At 37.2% G+C, this 17,852-nt stretch overlaps 1 protein-coding gene across 1 annotated transcript in view; it reads right to left on the reverse strand.

Annotated features, from left to right (window-relative positions):
* Positions 1–2,900: 2,900 nt before the first annotated feature.
* The window catches only part of LAMA4 (laminin subunit alpha 4), a 106,548-nt gene continuing 91,596 nt past the window's right edge, over positions 2,901–17,852 (reverse strand). The window contains exons 27-38 of the mRNA XM_007432552.3: positions 17,397–17,534; positions 16,625–16,758; positions 15,734–15,898; positions 14,343–14,496; positions 13,001–13,191; positions 11,382–11,571; positions 9,783–9,938; positions 9,082–9,241; positions 8,102–8,232; positions 6,258–6,351; positions 5,943–6,062; positions 2,901–3,680 (exon numbers count right to left, since the gene is read on the reverse strand). Of these exons, the coding sequence (XP_007432614.2) occupies positions 3,535–3,680; positions 5,943–6,062; positions 6,258–6,351; positions 8,102–8,232; positions 9,082–9,241; positions 9,783–9,938; positions 11,382–11,571; positions 13,001–13,191; positions 14,343–14,496; positions 15,734–15,898; positions 16,625–16,758; positions 17,397–17,534 (1,779 nt within the window). The 3' untranslated portion in view covers positions 2,901–3,534. The remainder of the gene's footprint in view (positions 3,681–5,942; positions 6,063–6,257; positions 6,352–8,101; positions 8,233–9,081; positions 9,242–9,782; positions 9,939–11,381; positions 11,572–13,000; positions 13,192–14,342; positions 14,497–15,733; positions 15,899–16,624; positions 16,759–17,396; positions 17,535–17,852) is intronic.

Here is a 17,852-nt window from a genome sequence, read left to right on the forward strand (position 1 = left end):
GCAAAGCCAGGACTGGCTTGGTACATTTACATTACTCCTTTATAGTTGTCTCAATCCCCCCGCGGGCCCCATTGCTAGGTTACATATTACAAATTAGCTTGCAGATTGCCCCCTGTAATCCCCCCCTTCTACTGGAATGGCAGGTTCAGCCCAGTTCTCTTGTTTCTTTTATTGTTGTTGCCTATGGCGTGGTCGTTGCCTTCGTAGGGGCTTCTGTCGCGCGCCCAGCCGGGAGCATCCCCTCGCGCGCTGATCTCTTCCTCAATTCCGCGGCTCTCTCCTTTGTCTATAGCGCCCGCGGCCCTCTGGCGTTAACACAACGCATCCGCTCCAGATTAGTGAAGTGGCGCCAGGTGGCCCATTCATTAGCTTGCGGTTTCGCATTTCCTCTTTCTGCGCTAGCGCTCGAGCGGTGAAATTGACTAAAGCGCGGCTGGGCAAGTTCCTAGGCGTGCAGTGCCAGCTGAACCTGACAGAAAGACCCAGCCACATTTCATCTTCAGCCCTTGCTGATGGAAGGAGGTGTTCACTCAAAATCTCACGATACATGGCCCCGTTCATTCTTTCCTTTACACAGATCAGGCGTCCTGGTCCCTTTGCAGAAAAACAGCCCCAAAGCATGATGTTTCCACCCCCATGCTTCACAGTAGGTATGGTGTTCTTTGGATGCAACTCAGCATTCTCTCTCCTCCAAACACGACGAGTTGAGTTTAGACCAAAACATTCTACTTTGGTTTCATCTGACCATATGACATTCTCCCAATCCTCTTCTGGATCATCCAAATGCTCTCTAGCAAACTTCAGACGGGCCCGGACATGTATTGGCTTAAGCAGGGGGACACGTCTGGCACTGCAGGACTTGAGTCCCTGGCGGCATAGTGTGTTACTGATGGTAGCCTTTGTTACTTTGGTCCCAGCTCTCTGCAGGTCATTCACTAGGTCCCCCCGTGTGGTTCTGGGATTTTTGCTCACCGTTCTTGTGATCATTTTGACCCCACGGGGTGAGATCTTGCGTGGAGCCCCAGATCGAGGGAGATTATCAGTGGTCTTGTATGTCTTCCATTTTCTACTTATTGCTCCCACAGTTGATTTCTTCACACCAAGCTGCTTGCCTATTGCAGATTCAGTCTTCCCAGCCTGGTGCAGGTCTACAATTTTGTTTCTGGTGTCCTTCGACAGCTCTTTGGTCTTGGCCATAGTGGAGTTTGGAATGTGACTGTTTGAGGTTGTGGACAGGTGTCTTTTATACTGATTACAAGGTCAAACAGGTGCCATTACTACAGGTAACGAGTGGAGGACAGAGGAGCCTCTTAAAGAAGTAGTTACAGGTCTGTGAGAGCCAGACATCTTGCTTGTTTGTAGGTGACCAAATACTTATTTTCCACCATGATTTGCAAATAAATTCTTTAAAAATCAGACAATGTGATTTTCTGGATTTTTTTCCTCATTTTGTCTCTCATAGTTGAGGTATACCTATGATGAAAATTAGAGGCCTCTCTCATCTTTTTAAGTGGGAGAACTTGCACAATTGGTGGCTGACTAAATACTTTTTCGCCCCACTGTACTTGTCCCTCTCCAGCACCTGTAAGCAATATGATTAGCAGTCCTGGGAATGTTATTTGCTTGCAAAAATGTTGACACACTATCTTTTTAGCTTCATAGCTTGCAAAAGAATTTTAACTGTAGGAGGAAAGACCCCTAAACAGGTGAAAAGCTTTTCCTCATTATATAAACTGTTGGATTTGTTTTATTTTTCTTTTATGTAGTATGGGGTTGGTGGTATTTTTATTATATCTTGATTTGCAGTAATTTAAGTAATAGGTGTCAATTTTTGTATTAGTCTGCTGGAGAAAATCACTGAATAGTTTGTGGTTTCTGGAAGCTAGCAGAAGTGAAGATGAATGTTAGTCAGCCTTGTGCTCTGGAGATACTGGGGAGTAAAAATAGTGACAGTATAGAAGTGCTATCAGCCTTAAATATAAAGGTAACTAACTGCTCTGTATTCTACCTTCAGATAATTTTAGGGAACATGTATTCCCAGCCAAAGATACGTTTTGGTGCAAGGTACTTGCCCCTTGTGTGTGTGTATGTGTGTACACACACACACACACACACACAGAGCCTCAGTCTTTGTTAGATTATTGATAGAGGATAAGTATGTTGTTATCCTGGGAAGATGTTTGGTAACTGCAAGAGATGGGACAAATATTTCTTGACATTCTGAATTTACATTTAGGAGGGCTAGAACCTAGAATAATAATTTTTTTTTGGTTTAACATTAAGTATTACCAACAAATGTTTTATAAAAATTTCTGGGTATAGACAACATATTTTGTTTCTTTTATATTATTTAATATTTGTATTAAAGATTATTCTTTTCATGTCAACTGGCATGGTTTCTCATTTCACTGTAGGAAAATGAATAAATAAATCCTATAAAAGTTAGGATTGTAGGTATGGCATTTGGAATTTTGAACATTTTAGATAGTTAAAAAGCATGTGCAGTTCAGTATATATCTAATGTCAAGGCTGAATATTATTTGAGAAAAATGTTAAAATGGAAAGTTAGTATAGTTAAGTACCACCTTTTCCCTTATAATTAGTTTAATAAATATATAACTTTACTTCCACTTATATAACTCCTTTTTCATAGGGTGAAAATCTGATTTTCTAATAATTACCATTAAGGTTAGAATTATGTAGTTTAAATAGATCTATAAAACAAGTACAGATCCATAAAATGTCTACTTTTGCTAATAATGGATCAATTTATTTTATTATGTGTAGAAGCAGATTTAAAAAGTTTTAAAATTTATAGGGCTTCAATGGGCTTTGGAAATTGAACAAAATTTATACCAGTTTACCATAATCTAATTGAACAAAAAAATATAGGAAAAGGAAACTCAGAAAATACTGTTTTAGTGAAACATGTCTGTTACATAGTTTATTCTGTAAGATACATGCAGCAAAACACACCATGAACAGAATTAACTCACTCCAAGACACAGCACCCAACTGAGGTTTATCATCAAACTCCTGTTGGGATAAAATGATTTCTAGTGGATTGAAGTTGAAACCCACAGCAGCCAAGTCATTTGCTCCTGAAATGCTGACAATAGCTACTGTCAAAGGGAATTCTTTGGAGCTTACTCTATGAAAGGGGAATGGTATGTCTTCAGATGCAAAGCAGTGACATCAGACTTGTTGATTTGCACAATGCTATTATCCAGTGCAGAGTCAGGCATGTCTACGACTATTACTATAGTGGATTTACATTTCTGCCCACTGGGTTGGTCATTTTCATTCCCCAGTTATAATAGAGATGGCTTTTCCCAATACAGGTTAGGAATCTGCATTTCCAAAAATAAAAACTGCATACAAAGCTGCTATAATGATTGTAAGCTTTATGCTGTGTCATGTATTTAAAACAAGTGATATATTTTAATTCTTCTGATACTGAAAATTGAACACAGCACAGCTTTTGCTGCTTCTTCAGTGCTGTATATATCCTTGTAGTTTTGTAGTACCAGCCTTTCAAATGGCAGGACATATGTTGATGCTCACAGCGCCACTGACCAAAGCTGCCTTACTGAAAATCACTGGCCTTTCATCAATCATAAAGTTACGGATGCATCCAGTAAAGGAATTACGTGTGGTTAGGCTGAATGTCAGGAGAGCTTCTGTGGAGAAGTTAAAAACACTATTAGCCATAAGTTGTTCACAAATGATATTACAGTATCTAAATGCAAATATGTTGCTGGCAGTGGATTTAACTGGAATATGATGTTTTTAAAATACACTTATTACCCAACTTAGTACTGCTTCTATTGTGTTTTAAGTTTTTAAATAAATTGAACTTTTTTTTGTTTAAAAAAAAATCTTTGAGACATTCTGAAACTAAAAGAAAGAAAAGAAGGTTGTAGGTTGGAGCTGGAGAAATACATTGGAAAGAGGATTTGACAGACAGTGGTGGTCTCCCTCCTCCAGAAGCTTCATAGAAAGCTCAAGATCAGGGGACCCCTACTCAAAAGGATGGAAATGGTATGACAAACATGTTTCTTATAGGGCCTGCTAGTTGCTCTATCCTGTTCTTTAAATTCTCAACTGATCTACTTTTAAAATAAAAAAAGAAGGTACAAAGTAAAACATCCTCCTCCAAAATCACCTTTATTTTCAAACACATTGGTTTTATAGGTGTTCTTGGAAAACAGAAATAGTGAATGGCTGCAGCCAAATGCTTTGTAAATATGTCTGTTTTCAGGGTGGGGTTGAGGGAAAATGTGCTGAAGATTGATGCTAGAGCTGTATGAACCTTTGATTTGGATGCATGATTCAGATATTTAATTTGAAGCTAACAGTTTAATATACAACTTGGAGGAGTAGTGAGAGAGTTAGCAGGGACCCACTTCCCCAGTTTCCCTTTTGATAAACAGATGTTTTATGACTGACTGTAAATGGCAGCCATTTTGTGACTGGACAGGTTTTCCATGGCAGCCATGTTCTTTGAGCATTTTTCAAATGTCTGATATGGCCCTAAATGGTTGCAGGCTGCTGAGATGGACTGTGGCACAGCAGTGGAAAAGAAAATATACCCAAATGAAACAGAAGCATTCATGAGTTGAGTTATTTAGAATTTGTGCTTTATTCTTTTTCCACAGATTTGGAAAAGTGAGAGAGCTAAGCATCCATTAAATATATGGAGTGCTTAGTCACATTGTTTTATCACTGTAAATTTTTCAGATATAAAATGGCTAAGGGGGAAGGTCTAATCTATGATAGAGAACAGTTTGAAGGCAGAAGGATCTAGATTTAATCCATGGCATTTCCATACTCTCTTGAAAACTATCACACTGTATAGATAAGCCTGAATTAGAGGGATAAATGTGCTCTAAGGAACCTCCCTAAGTTCCCCATAGTTCTAAGCTCAACAATAGTATTTATTATTTATTATGCAATATGCAATATACTGTGACTGTTAATAAATATTATAGGATTAACGTATTCTGAATGGCTAAATTTGTACTATATTTATATATATGAAGATTTATTATGATTAGTGGAGAGCCAATTTGGTGTAATGGTTAAGGTGCCAGGCTAGAAATTGAGAGACTGTGAGTTCTAGTCCTGCCTTAGCCACAAAGCCAGCTGGGTGACCTTGGGCCAGTCATTCCCTCTCAGCCCTAGGAAGGAGGCAATGGCAACTGCTTCTGAAATCTTGTCAAGAAAACTGCAGGAACTTGTCCAGGCAGTTGCCAGGAGTCAATACTGACTTGAAGGCGCATGCACATGCATGTGCATACGCACACACACACATTATGATTAGTATATATTATTTGTCAGCCTGAAAATCATTAAAAGGTTTTCAAAAGATAGCAGATTTGGAGGGTTTATTGTTTATAAAATTGTTGGCTTCTGATTTTCCCTTGTGATGAAATTATTATTCCAGAGGTTCTATTAGTATATTTAATTATTTAGTGGTATTAATGGATATTCAAGGCACTTAGAAATATCTTCACATGCCTCTAGTACATAGGGGAAATTAATGCTAAAGATAATTCAAAACCTAAATTGTTATTTTTTTTAAGTGATTAGAGTACTAACTACATAACATCTCTGATTACATCAATCTTTTTGGATATAAGAATAAATGTTCCTATATGTTTATAAATTACTCTGTTTTATCAAATAAAAGCATTAAACATCAAGTTCTACGTAATGCCCATGTTTTCTATTGGTCATTGTACAGCCTTAAAACAAAGCAATAGTTTTGTGTACATTTTTGGAAATCAATATGAGTGAAGAACACTTTTATGGAGTGTTCTTCACTTTAAAGAGTCCACTGCAGTTGGGCAGCTAATAAACTGAAATAAATAATAAAAATGTTAAACAGTTCATTGTCTTAATTTTTTTAAATAAAGTGTTATAATAATGACTAATCTTACCTGGTGCTCCTCCAACAAATACGGGCTCTCTGTGGTCAATTGCTCTTGGATTTAATGGTCCCACTACATGATTCACTTCTGAATCAACATCCAATTGTATCACATTAGCATCTCTAATAACTGTTATGCAAAACAGAAGAGAACAATAAAGTATTTTCATACCTCCAGGCCACCAGATTAAAAAAAAAAAAAGTTTTGAAAAGACTTGCCTGTCTACTATGTCCTCCTGGCTGAGGCTTCTTCAGTATTTTAGGGTTTAAACTAAAGAGATAATCCACAATCACCATTATTACAGAGCTTGTGATGTTGACTCACCTGCAATTCTGTGCCATCTGCCATCACAGAGACTTTGTTTTGGTGTAACTGAAGTTGAAAAATCTTTGATGCCATTGTTCAGCTTCACAATAACCTGGTAAAGTAATTAAGTTCTAATTTAGAATCTTAATATTGCCTAAAAATATTTATCTTAAAAAATTAAAATATATTTCACCAGCCTCAAGGTTTATACTAGAAATAGAAGTTTGTTCCCATACCCTTTGTCACTCAGGAAGGCTTACTTCTTATGCTTAGGGTGCAATTATACATGCACTTTCAGTGTAGAGAAAGGCCTGTCAAATTCAGTAAGATTTATTGCTGAATAGGCAGGATTTTATCAATATTTGAACTGTATGTTGTAAAGCATATATGTTATATAATATATGTTATATGTTATACAGCATAATTATTTGGGAGACAAATTTTGATTTAATGTTCTGAATTAAGTATATGTTTTACTGGGTATTATTTGTTCTAATATAATTCGTTAATCAGAAAAAATAAGAAAAAGCTTTTAAAAAGTGTGCTTATTAGAAATCTTTGAAATTATGCATTAACCATCAGACTGTTTGAAGTTCTTCAAGGTAAATCATTTTGTATATAACGGATAAGGTCAGTTAATAAACATGAGATGAAATGGTAGAAAGTATTGTATAAATAAGCTAGGTTGAAAAGCCCAACAAACCTAACCACCCACACACTGGACCTTTCCAACACTGCATCTTCCAGGTGAGCCATGACTGAAATTTCCAGAATTTCCAGAGCCACCCTGATTAGGGAATTTTTGGATTTGTAGTTTTACCATATCTGGAAAGGTCCAGGTTGGAAAAGTGGAACTACATTGCCTCTGATGGCAAAAACATTAGACCCACTATTTTATTTCTCCCTAGCTTCATTTCGGATTACATTGCAGAGGTCTTCTTCTGTGCACTCCAATACATTTTTTTGTATCTACCAGTTGCTTCTCTTGACTCCTCCCTGTTGGCAGCCTTTCCCATAAGTGGAAAGCAGCTTTGGGGAAAACTGCATACTCAACATATTCCCACTGCCAGGTTACCCTGTTGGAGGGGCAGGAGTGGACAACATCATCTTCTGGTGGTGAGTGGGAGGTGGGGTGAAACTCTTCTATCTCAAATTACTTGAAAAAGTGATGAACTTATTAAGAAAAGCCCCATAGAAAAGGAGGTAGTTTTTCAGCCCAGGCAGGTTTTTTTTTAAAGACTGAGTTAACCTGGCATTAGGGCGGTCAGATCAAGAGTTAAGCTGGCATTAGGGGAGATCAGGAGCAGGTAGGGATGAAGTATGAATATGGTCTATGAATGCCTACTAAATTTTAGGTGGAAATTCAACTGGGGATTAATTCTGGTTTTTAATTTTAAATATTTCAATACACTAGTGCACCACTATAGCTTTCAAGTCAGATATCTGCAACATTTATTTCTAAGTGTGATAGGAGGCTTGCTGATTCTCAGAACCTATAAGCACTAGGACGTTATATTATAAAATCCTTAAGAAAACGGGCATTTCCCTTAGCTGCTGTCTATCATAAAAGCACTTCTTTATTTGCTCTTGAGGATTCTGTGGGTTTTTTCCCCCTTAGTTCCCACTTACTCATTTTAAAAAGCCCTCAGATATCCACACATATGTTTGCGTTGAGCTGATATATTTTTGGAGCATGCTATAAATAAATGATCACTTGATAAATGATGTTACTTATTTCAGCAATTGGAACTTGTTGATATTAAAAGTAAGGAACACAAGGTGCTTGACAAAAAAAGTGGAGCATCTGGTTTTCAAAGGTCAGAATATAAAAATGGGGAGGAGTGTTTGGTCCTTTCTCATACCTGTCCGTGTTTCATATGTATGTTGAGGAACTCTCCATTTACATTATGTGCATGCATTAGTATTCCCGAACTGTGCCGAGGGCGGACTTCAAAAACAACATCGAATTTTAGGCCCAAACTAAATGATTCATCTGCAAGGAAAAGTCACAAAATGTTTTATTTTCCCACTAAAGTTAACTGTGAAATTGCTCACATTTTATAGAAGATGAAGCAATAACTACAGATCTTATTTATCTCTTTTAATTTTGGAAATTTGAAGGTGTTTACTTTTTAAATTTCAGTGACTCTGAGCAATTCTTTAGTACTATGCTCTAAAATTCTGACTTCAAATAATTTCTTTTAGATATGCTGTATAATTCTTGCTTTCATGTACTTTGTGTACATGCTTAACAGAATCTCAACCTGAAAATGTGCTGATGGGTTAACTTCTCTTAATGAGACAGTGCCCTGTACAATTCTGATAGTCTTGATATGGTTTTATCCAACAAACCACTGTATGGCTAAAAATGTTTAGTGATAATTTGCATCTCCTCTACCTGAGCAAAGGTAAAATTATAGTATTGTGTTAATAATATGATCTTCCCTAAACTGATGCCTGTCCCCCCAACTATTGGGACTATAACCCAGAATTTCTAGCCAGTATCTAAACTGGAATTCTTGGATTTATTGTCCTTGCATACATGGAGACCATCAGGTTTTGAGAAATTGTGTTATAGTCTCAACTGGATCAGGAAACCAGCATAATGGTTATGCAGGCATTGCTATAGTTGTAAGGATTTCTGCCTTTGATGTAATGCAAAAGTATTTGGAGAAATGTAGCCTACTATATGCCAGTAATACAGCAGAACACCCAGAATAATTTTAAAATAACTAACTAGCTAATCCTAAATATATATTTTCCCATCTCTTGCATCAGTAGCCACAGGCTTTAGTCTAAAGGTTTAACAACCACCGCCAGCACCACAAGAACCACCCATTACCAAGTATAATATATCCTCCTTCTGATGAAAAATAGGTTCCTTCTTCTGATGGTCCTTCAAAACAAGGAGTTACACTGAAGGTCTGTGAAGGAGAAGTGACTGGCTTTCCATTGAGTTGTAAATTGCCGAGACAACCATTAAAACTGTACACTGAGTTAATCTAAGGAAACAAACAGAAATGAAGTAAGGAAGAGATAAAAGCTTTCATTTTTCTGTTTTCTTTAGCCTTGTGATTATAAAGAAATGGAAACCAAGACAGAAGCAAAGTATGTGATTATGGAGTAGGCTTGATGATAGCAGCCTAATCAACTGATTCTCTGTTGCCTCAGAAGGGAAGGATAGGACCAAAGGGTTGAAACTATGATGAAGGAAACTCAGGGTAGACATCACGAGGAACTTCCTGACTGTACAAGCTGTCAGCCAAGGGAACAGGCTGCCAGATGATGTGGTGAGTTCTCTACAGCAGGGTTCCTCAGCAACTTTAAGATGGGTGGACTTCAACTCCCAGAATTCCCCAGCCAGCATGGCTCTACAGGGCTTCAAACAGGCTGGATGTTCATCTGTTGAGATGCTGTGGTGGCCTGTGCTGACAAGGGATTGGACTAGACGATCTCTCTGCCACCTTCCAACTATGATTCTATTAACTGTCTCACCAATACACACACACAGAGACACATTTTATTATAGAAAAATGTATTTACCTGGATATTTTTAGCAGCTTTTCCTGGTGCCACACCCCCTATGTAGAAAGGAGTAGTAACTGGCCATGCGTTATCAGAATAAGGAAGACTGTCTTCTAGTACTCTGAGACCATCAATAATCAAACGACCAATATTCTTCTCTCGAACAAACATTACCTTTTTTAAAACAACAACAACAACATGCTTATATTAAAGATAATGGAAAATATGTCACAGGAATTTGCTTAGAGAAAATTGTGAGAGCTATTCTACTATCCTGCTCACTTTTCAACCAACATTTAAATAGAAAAGGTTGTGGTTGAGATTTTCCTAGTATTCCTATTGTTACTTTTTTATTTAGTATGAAAAGTAAACAATTTGTCATTTAGTAAAATAATAAAATAGTAAGCTGGTTCTCTCAGTGCAGTGTTTAAGGGACCTATTTCTGAACAGACACGTAGCATAGATTCTCCCTATTCTATGAGACGAACAAGCTCATATTTGTATAATATCTATGCATTTTTATGGAAGTGAATACACACACACACACATACAAACACATACACAGACACAGACACTCACACACACAATGATATAAGTTGTTTACTGGATATACTTTTGTTGTGAGCTGTTGTACTCTAATTTTTGCTGCTGTTTATTCCTTATTTTTATTTTTATTGTTGCAATTCTACTGATGTACTTTTTAATGCAGTCTTAGCTATCCTGGAGGTTTCAGTTTTGAGGTAGATGGCTGGTGTATGATATAAAAAAAATTCAAATATTTTTTAAACAGCCCACATCATCTTCTAGCCTTTTTCATCTTCTTAATCCTGCTGATTTTTTAAAAACTTATGTAACTTTATCTTGCTGATGATATCCTATTTGACATTCTTCAACAGTGCCAGCTAGATAATGTAAACAACTGTGGATTTAGATATCACAATAGACATTCTCATAATGAAATAAATTGCATTCAGCTGTATTTTGGAGTGTTTCTCAATATTTTTAAAATATAAATATTTTTGGAATATTTGGAACATTCTGCCCCTGGAGGTGCGATTGGCCCCCTGGCCTTCCGAAGGGCCTTGAAGACCTGGTTCTGCCACTTGGCCTGGGGTGGGGAGGGAATACTTCAAGCAGGGGGATGGCTAGCCCCGTAGTGGCCAGCTCTCCGCAGCCTGATTTTCCATCTGCTTGGATCTTCCTTTCTTTAGTATTGTTTTAAATTTTGGATGTTTTATGTGTTTTAGATGTATTTATAGTTTTAATGTTTTTTGTAAGTCGCCCAGAGTCCCCTATTGTGGGGGAGATGGGCGGCAGAGAAATCCAATAAAATAAATAAATAAATAAAATAGAACAAGATGTGACAAAAATACACTCTCTAGAAGTACATAACAGTATTTGGATAGTACAGTTAATCATTTTTCTCCATAACATTTTGGTATAGCTTAAAAACTGTATATGCAGGATGGGCTGTTTTATTCCTGGTCATTGGAAGGTATGACATTTTATTGCATTAAAACCTCAATTAATCACCAATTTAGACAGACTTTTTTTGGGTAAACAGCACTTTTTGAAAGCATATAAAGATTTTCCCTGGATCCTTCAATTCCTACTTACATTGTGCCACTGGCCATCATTGTACTTCTCTTGGGTTCGAATTCTTAATTTCTGGTGGTCTCTATTGAACATATAAATAAGTCGTCCATGGGCAATGAAGAGGGTCATGAAATGTTCCTCCGCTTGATCAGCAATGTAGAAAATCATTCCATGGGATGAATGAGTCTTTAAGCTAATGGAGAACTGAGATCTAGTAAACAAAAATGGCATTTTTCTATGAAAGAGATACTTTCCATTCACAAGCTGAAGAAGAAAATATGCTGCTTCCAGAGAATAGTGTTGTAATGTCAAAAATAAGTAGAGTTTTTATTTGTGATAGCTGATGATATCCCTGACCCAGCCAAATGATGTTGTGGAGGTCTGCTTCCAAAGCCTAGAGACTGTGTGGGTCTGGATGGGGAGAAACCAGCTCTACCTTAATCCTACTAAGATTGACTGGGTGTGGATATTAATTCCTCCCCTTCCACAGATTTGAGGATTTTCCATATCTAATCTTGAATGGAGTTGCACTTCCCCATTCAAAATTGGTGTGTAATCTGAGGGTGTGTTGGACTCACAGTTGCTGCTTGGAGAGCAGGTGGCATCTGTTGCCAATTAGGCCTTTACACAGATTCATTGTTTGGACTAGTTGCTCCCCTTCCTGGATCAGGAGATCTTCATATAGTCACTCATGCCCTAGTCACCTTATGGTCTGACTATTGCAATAAGTTTTACATGGGCCTGCCCTTGAAGACCACTTAGAAGCTTCAACTGATCCAGAATGCAATGGTGTGGGAAGTGATGAGCATGCCTTGGTTTGCCCATGTGACACCAGCACCTTGTGAGCTGCACTGGTTGCCAGTGTGCTTCTGGGTGCAATTCAAGGTGCTGATTATCATCTATAAAGCCCTACATGGCATAAGGCCTGATTACTTGATAGACCAGCTATCTCTCACGTGTCTGCTCATCTGGTAAATGCTGACAGAATTGGCATGCTATGGGTCCCTTCAATTACATAATGCCATCTGTTGCAACACTGGCCCTCTAGAATGATATCCTTCCGAGATTTGTTTGGCTCCCATGATGATGGCTTTCCAGAAGGCCTTGAAAATCTGGCTTTGTGGTAGAGTGGATACGGTCCCCTTGTTAGATATGTTCTTGTATATACATTGTTGTTTGGATGGATGCTGATCTTGTATGTGTATGTGTATATGTGTGTGTATATGTGTGTGTGTGTATATATATTTAGATTTTTTATTCTGCCTTTATTATTTTTATAACTAACTCAAGGCAGTGAACTTACCTAATACTCCTTCCTCCTCCTATTTTCCCCACAACAACAACCCTGTGAGGTGAGTTGGGCTGAGAGAGAGCAACTGGCCCAAAGTCACCCAGCCGGTTTTCATGCCTAAGGAGGGACTAGAACTCAGTCTCCTTTCTAGCCTTAACCACTAGACCAAACTGGCTTTTATATTTTATATTTTATATTGTATTTTGTATTGTTTAAATTGTGAGCTATCCAGAGTTGTTTTGGAGTCAGACAGCACTTAAACTGAATAAAATCAATAAATAATGAGTAAATATGTGAATAATTTTTTTTTAATATCATAACTATATTATGTTACGATTACTCACTATACCTTTCATGGAAATCCTCTGGTAAATAATCAAACTCTTGCCGGCTGTTTGCTGTCCCTCCAAAGAGATATGCCTGTTCAGTTGCTTTGGGGTTACTGGAGAAGTGACAGTGTGGGTCCCTCTGACTCCTCAGTTCTTGTTCTCCTTTTTTAATGATCAATGAAAAATGGGATGTCCCTTTATCTTTTTCAACCTTCAAAGAAAGAAAATAAATTTAATCAATAAACTGCTGCAGGACAGGCACAATTTTCATTCTGCATACATTTCTAAATGTTCTTCTCCAGTAAATATGGTTCAGATCTTATCTCTACTGCCATACTATCTGGACAGATAGCTAGCTGTGAGTTACATCAGACCTGCATAGGACATGGTGAAACAGGGCAGAGGACACTTTTGCTGATAAAAATAATTTTAAAACTTCTCAAACAGGCTACATTTATTCTTTGATAGGTGAAGTCTTTTCAGTTACCATTATCTTCATTTTATTCGTCCCATCCCAGTGGAACATTGGAAAGAAATGATATAAAGAGGCCCAGAACTCTTGTTTCTCCATCAGCAGAATAACCAGCCCCCCAACTGAGTAGAATACAACTTAATGTGGTGTGGTGGGAGAACTGACAAAAGGAAGATCAAGTTTTAAAATGGGCTGGATTTGGAGAAAAGCACTCTAGAAAAATAATCCCTACAACATCCCTTCTTAACCTTTTTCTCTTAGGACCCCTTCCCACTTTGAAAAACTATGGAGGACCCCCAAAATGCTTTTGTTTGTATGGGCTATATTTATAGATATTTACCATATTAAAAGTTAAAATTGATGCATTCGCTGCTGCTGCTGCTTGTCATGACCACACTTTAAGAAACACTGACTTAGACCATTGAATAAAATCTGCTGCTTAGTGCACGAATCCCAATTAAAGTATTTCTGGCTTAAAGTCTTGGATTTAACACAGCAAGTGAAACAGAGTCACCACTTCCCTGAGTACGTAGCTTTAACTACTTAATAAATGCATTTAAAGTGATATTTATATACTTTTTAAACACCTGTTCATAGGTAAAAGGGGGATTGTAAATGGCATTAATAATGATGGTCAAGTATTTGGGAAATGTATTAAATCTAAGTAATGTGGAATACATTAGTATGATTACTAAATTTCTGCAATTCTTTTTTTATTAATACCATTCATTAAAAATTAGAACTTTTGAACAGGATAAATTTACATTCATTTGAAGTGTATTCCAATTAAAAAGGCTTAGAATCTGCTTATCTGGCCCAAAGAATTCTGCTATTGGTTAATATGGGTTCTGATCTGGAAAACTGTAAACCAGATGTGGACACTCACTAACCCTTTTGCTGTGTCTTTCCTTGGACTTGGAAGAATTTTTTCTTTTCTTGTGAAAAAGGGCAACTGGAGGAGATTCCACTGGACATCCATAAAGAGATGCATGAACTTTCTCAGGATACCGTTGGAAGTCTTCCACTTCAACATCTCGATCTAATCTATTTAAAGGAAAAGTACAACACTGTTCTTATTAAATCAATTTTGACTTTGCATATATACTGAGATTGATATATCTCAATTTCCATTGTTATCAAAAAAATTATTACTTGTGTTATTGTCAACTGAGTGGATCCTTAGAGCTTATGCAGTATCTATAATTAACATGAGTGTATTAGCTCACAGCCAACACTAGCTGTCAGAGAGGTCCCAGATCCTGCTCTGTTGTAACTAAGGTGCCTTCTTTGTAGAGCTGATCATCAGTTGAAACCATGGCATTCAATCAAACACTCAAATTTTGCAAGTAGAAGTAGGTTAGTGCCCTCCTGTCCATAAAGTTGTATATATCCAGTTGACCACTGTGTGACATAGAATTCTGGATCAATGGGTTTTTGGCCTGACCCAGCTGGGCTTTTCTTATGTTTTTATAAATTTTGCTTATCTGAAATGCAAGTTGAAGTATACAAACTACTAGTGATAATGCCCAATTTGGCTTAAACTTAAATTTTTGCTTAAAATTAATCTCATCTTTCATAATGAATGAAATCTGCTATGATTTTCATTATGACTAATTTTTAGTGACAAGAAGCTTATATATTTTACATAAGCCTTGAAGCGAAGCTGGAAAATTGCAGATAGATAGATAAATAGACAGACAGTCAGGAACAACATTATTTGTTTCATGTTCTCAGTTGTCCAAAGTGCAACTTGAAAGCTGCTTAATACTGATGAAGCCTAATTCTGTTCACATATAATCCAGAAGGACAACCAGTTATTTTTGATAGGTTTATTTCTAGGTAACGTTAACTTCTCCTATGCTATATCTTAAGACTCTGACTAAATGTATATTAAGTAAGTAAACTATCTGTTTCTCCTCTCCTCCTTCCCCATGATGTTTTGTAAAACTCTATTAATGAATGATTTGGGATAATTCTAAAGCCTGCTCATTGTTATATGACCTTTTGGGTGCTTCTAATGGGGACTTGTCCAGGTAGTCTCCGAGAACTGGACACCACTGAACGGATTGAAAAAAAAGAATTGATATATTACCTCACAGTGAGTTCATTTGTTTTTCCTACAAATGCAGTGCAGATTCCTTTGCTTTTTTTTTTTTTAAAACAGTAACCACTTACAACACAGCAAAACATTAATTAAAAAAGGAAGTAAACAAACAAACAAACCCTCAGCTAGCAATATTCTGGCTCAAGAAAAGGACACAAGAAGCCAAAATGCACTTACCTTGTGAAATAGGCATTGCTTATGCAGCCAGTAAAGTTGGCTAATTCTGTACTGAGGGGTGAGCCCCCAAAGTAGAATTTCTTGGTGCTCACTGGCTTTCCCTCGGTTCTATCCTTTGCTGGATTATTTTTGCTCTGTCTTTTTTCATCTACCAAAAGCTCAAGCCTGCAGAGAACATAGATCTCATGAGGAAATCTTTAAAGGAACGTAGCTGACAAGGGAGAAAATGGATCAAGTTACTTCTTGAATGTTGAACTTGATGAATGACTCACTAGGTGGCACCATCCACACAGGACAGCATTCTGAAAGACACAGTTCCCTAATCAGTTTCTCAGTTTTGACCAGCTTCTGGTAATATATAATTTAATCTAATAGGCTACAGCCAAGATGCTATAGTAGCATTTTAGACAAAGAAGTGCAGGAGTTGAAAATCGATCACATTTCTGTAATTTTCCAGGGATGTAGGATTGGTGCAGGAGGGAAACTTCTGCCTTGTCCCCACTTATTCCCCTACAGTTCAAATTCTCATTTTTGCCCATGGCGGTTGGTCCACATAACTGCTGTGGTGCCCCATGGGAGGATTGCCACAGACACTTAGTTTGGGTCTAATGTTACTGACAGTCCTTGCTCCTATCCTTGTACACCAGTGATGCATTCATATTGTTGGAGTGTTGAGTGCTAAAGAAAGGATAATAATACTTTTGTATGAAGATCAAGTGTCCAACTAGTTTTGGTAAAGGTTGAAAGCAAAAGTTCTTCCACCCTAATTTTCTTAAGGAATACCTTGCTCTGATAATAACAAGGTTGCACTTTGTATTCCAACAAATGTGGAATAATGAATGCCAGGTATAATTAGATGTGTGCTAGAATAAACATATTTTATAACTTTACCTTTCAGGTGAGATGGTTGTCATGACAAAATGGGCCTTTCCATCATTAAAGGACTCATCTTCTGTCTGAACTTTGACACCTTTTGCATTTAAAACCACATTTCCTTTCTCCATGGAAATAGAGAACACTTCTGACTAAAATGAAGAGAAGAACATGGTCTTATTGCTGAGAAAGGAAGACTTTTTTTACATTTAATTAAATTAACTAATTGAAAGTTTGATCATCATCTAATTGTTATAAATACTAGAAAACACTTTGTATTATATATATAAGATGTGTGTATGTATGCATATGAATGTATGTGTATGTGCATATGTGTGTGAATGCATACATATATATATTATTATAGTTATAATCATTATCATCATCATCCCAAATTACATCTACATCTCATGCTGGAGAAGGCCTATCTATGTGGTCACTGAGAGTCAACACTGACTTGATGGCATGTAATCTTTTTCTCTCTCCAGTGTCACTATATCCTCAGTAGGGAGGCTTAAATTCTTTGTCCTGAACCCAGTGAAAGATTTAGCTGTGGTAAGTCCTATGAAATCTAGTTATCACATTAGTTACAGTTTATCTCAGGGAAGTCTCTGGTTAAATGCATTGGATTGGGGTTTATGGGATTTAATCCATAGTGTCTCTCAATATATCTTCTGCGCTTACATTTCTTTAAAAGCAGTTTTTCTCTAAGAAGGAAACAGGATTTTATCTTTACCGTATTTATTTTAAAAGAAATACATTTAAAATTTGAGAAAAAAACCAGACTTACATCTTCAGCACAATAAAACAACAGTCCATTAGGCTGTAAAGTTCGGAAATTAAAGCCGCCTTCAAATGCATGAAAAGGAGAGATTTTCTGGCTGGATGCAATATAGCTTTCACCATTAAAATATACTTTGCGGGACATCTGTTCATAAGTAAACAAAGCAAATATATAGGGAGAGGAAAGAACACAAGGTGAAACTAACAATAGCAGGAAGAATCCAAGGGGTCAGCTATCACATTCCAAACATCCAGTGATTCCTATGTTGATGTGTGATCATCACAGAGCAGTGTGTGTGAACTCTTTATCACACTGTAACAGAGATACTCTTGACAACCTCTTCCAGAGTTCACCAAACACTGCTGCTCTATAATTATTCCTTTCAGTAGGACTCACACATAAATGCTGCTGAAATGAAATTAGCTTCTACAATAACAGTGCTTGGGGAATTGTGCCTCACTG

Source organism: Python bivittatus, unplaced genomic scaffold (assembly GCF_059951505.1).
Source record: "Python bivittatus isolate LINGU-HERP-01145 unplaced genomic scaffold, Pbiv_v1 ctg000020_np1212, whole genome shotgun sequence".
Lineage (NCBI taxonomy): Eukaryota > Metazoa > Chordata > Lepidosauria > Squamata > Pythonidae > Python > Python bivittatus.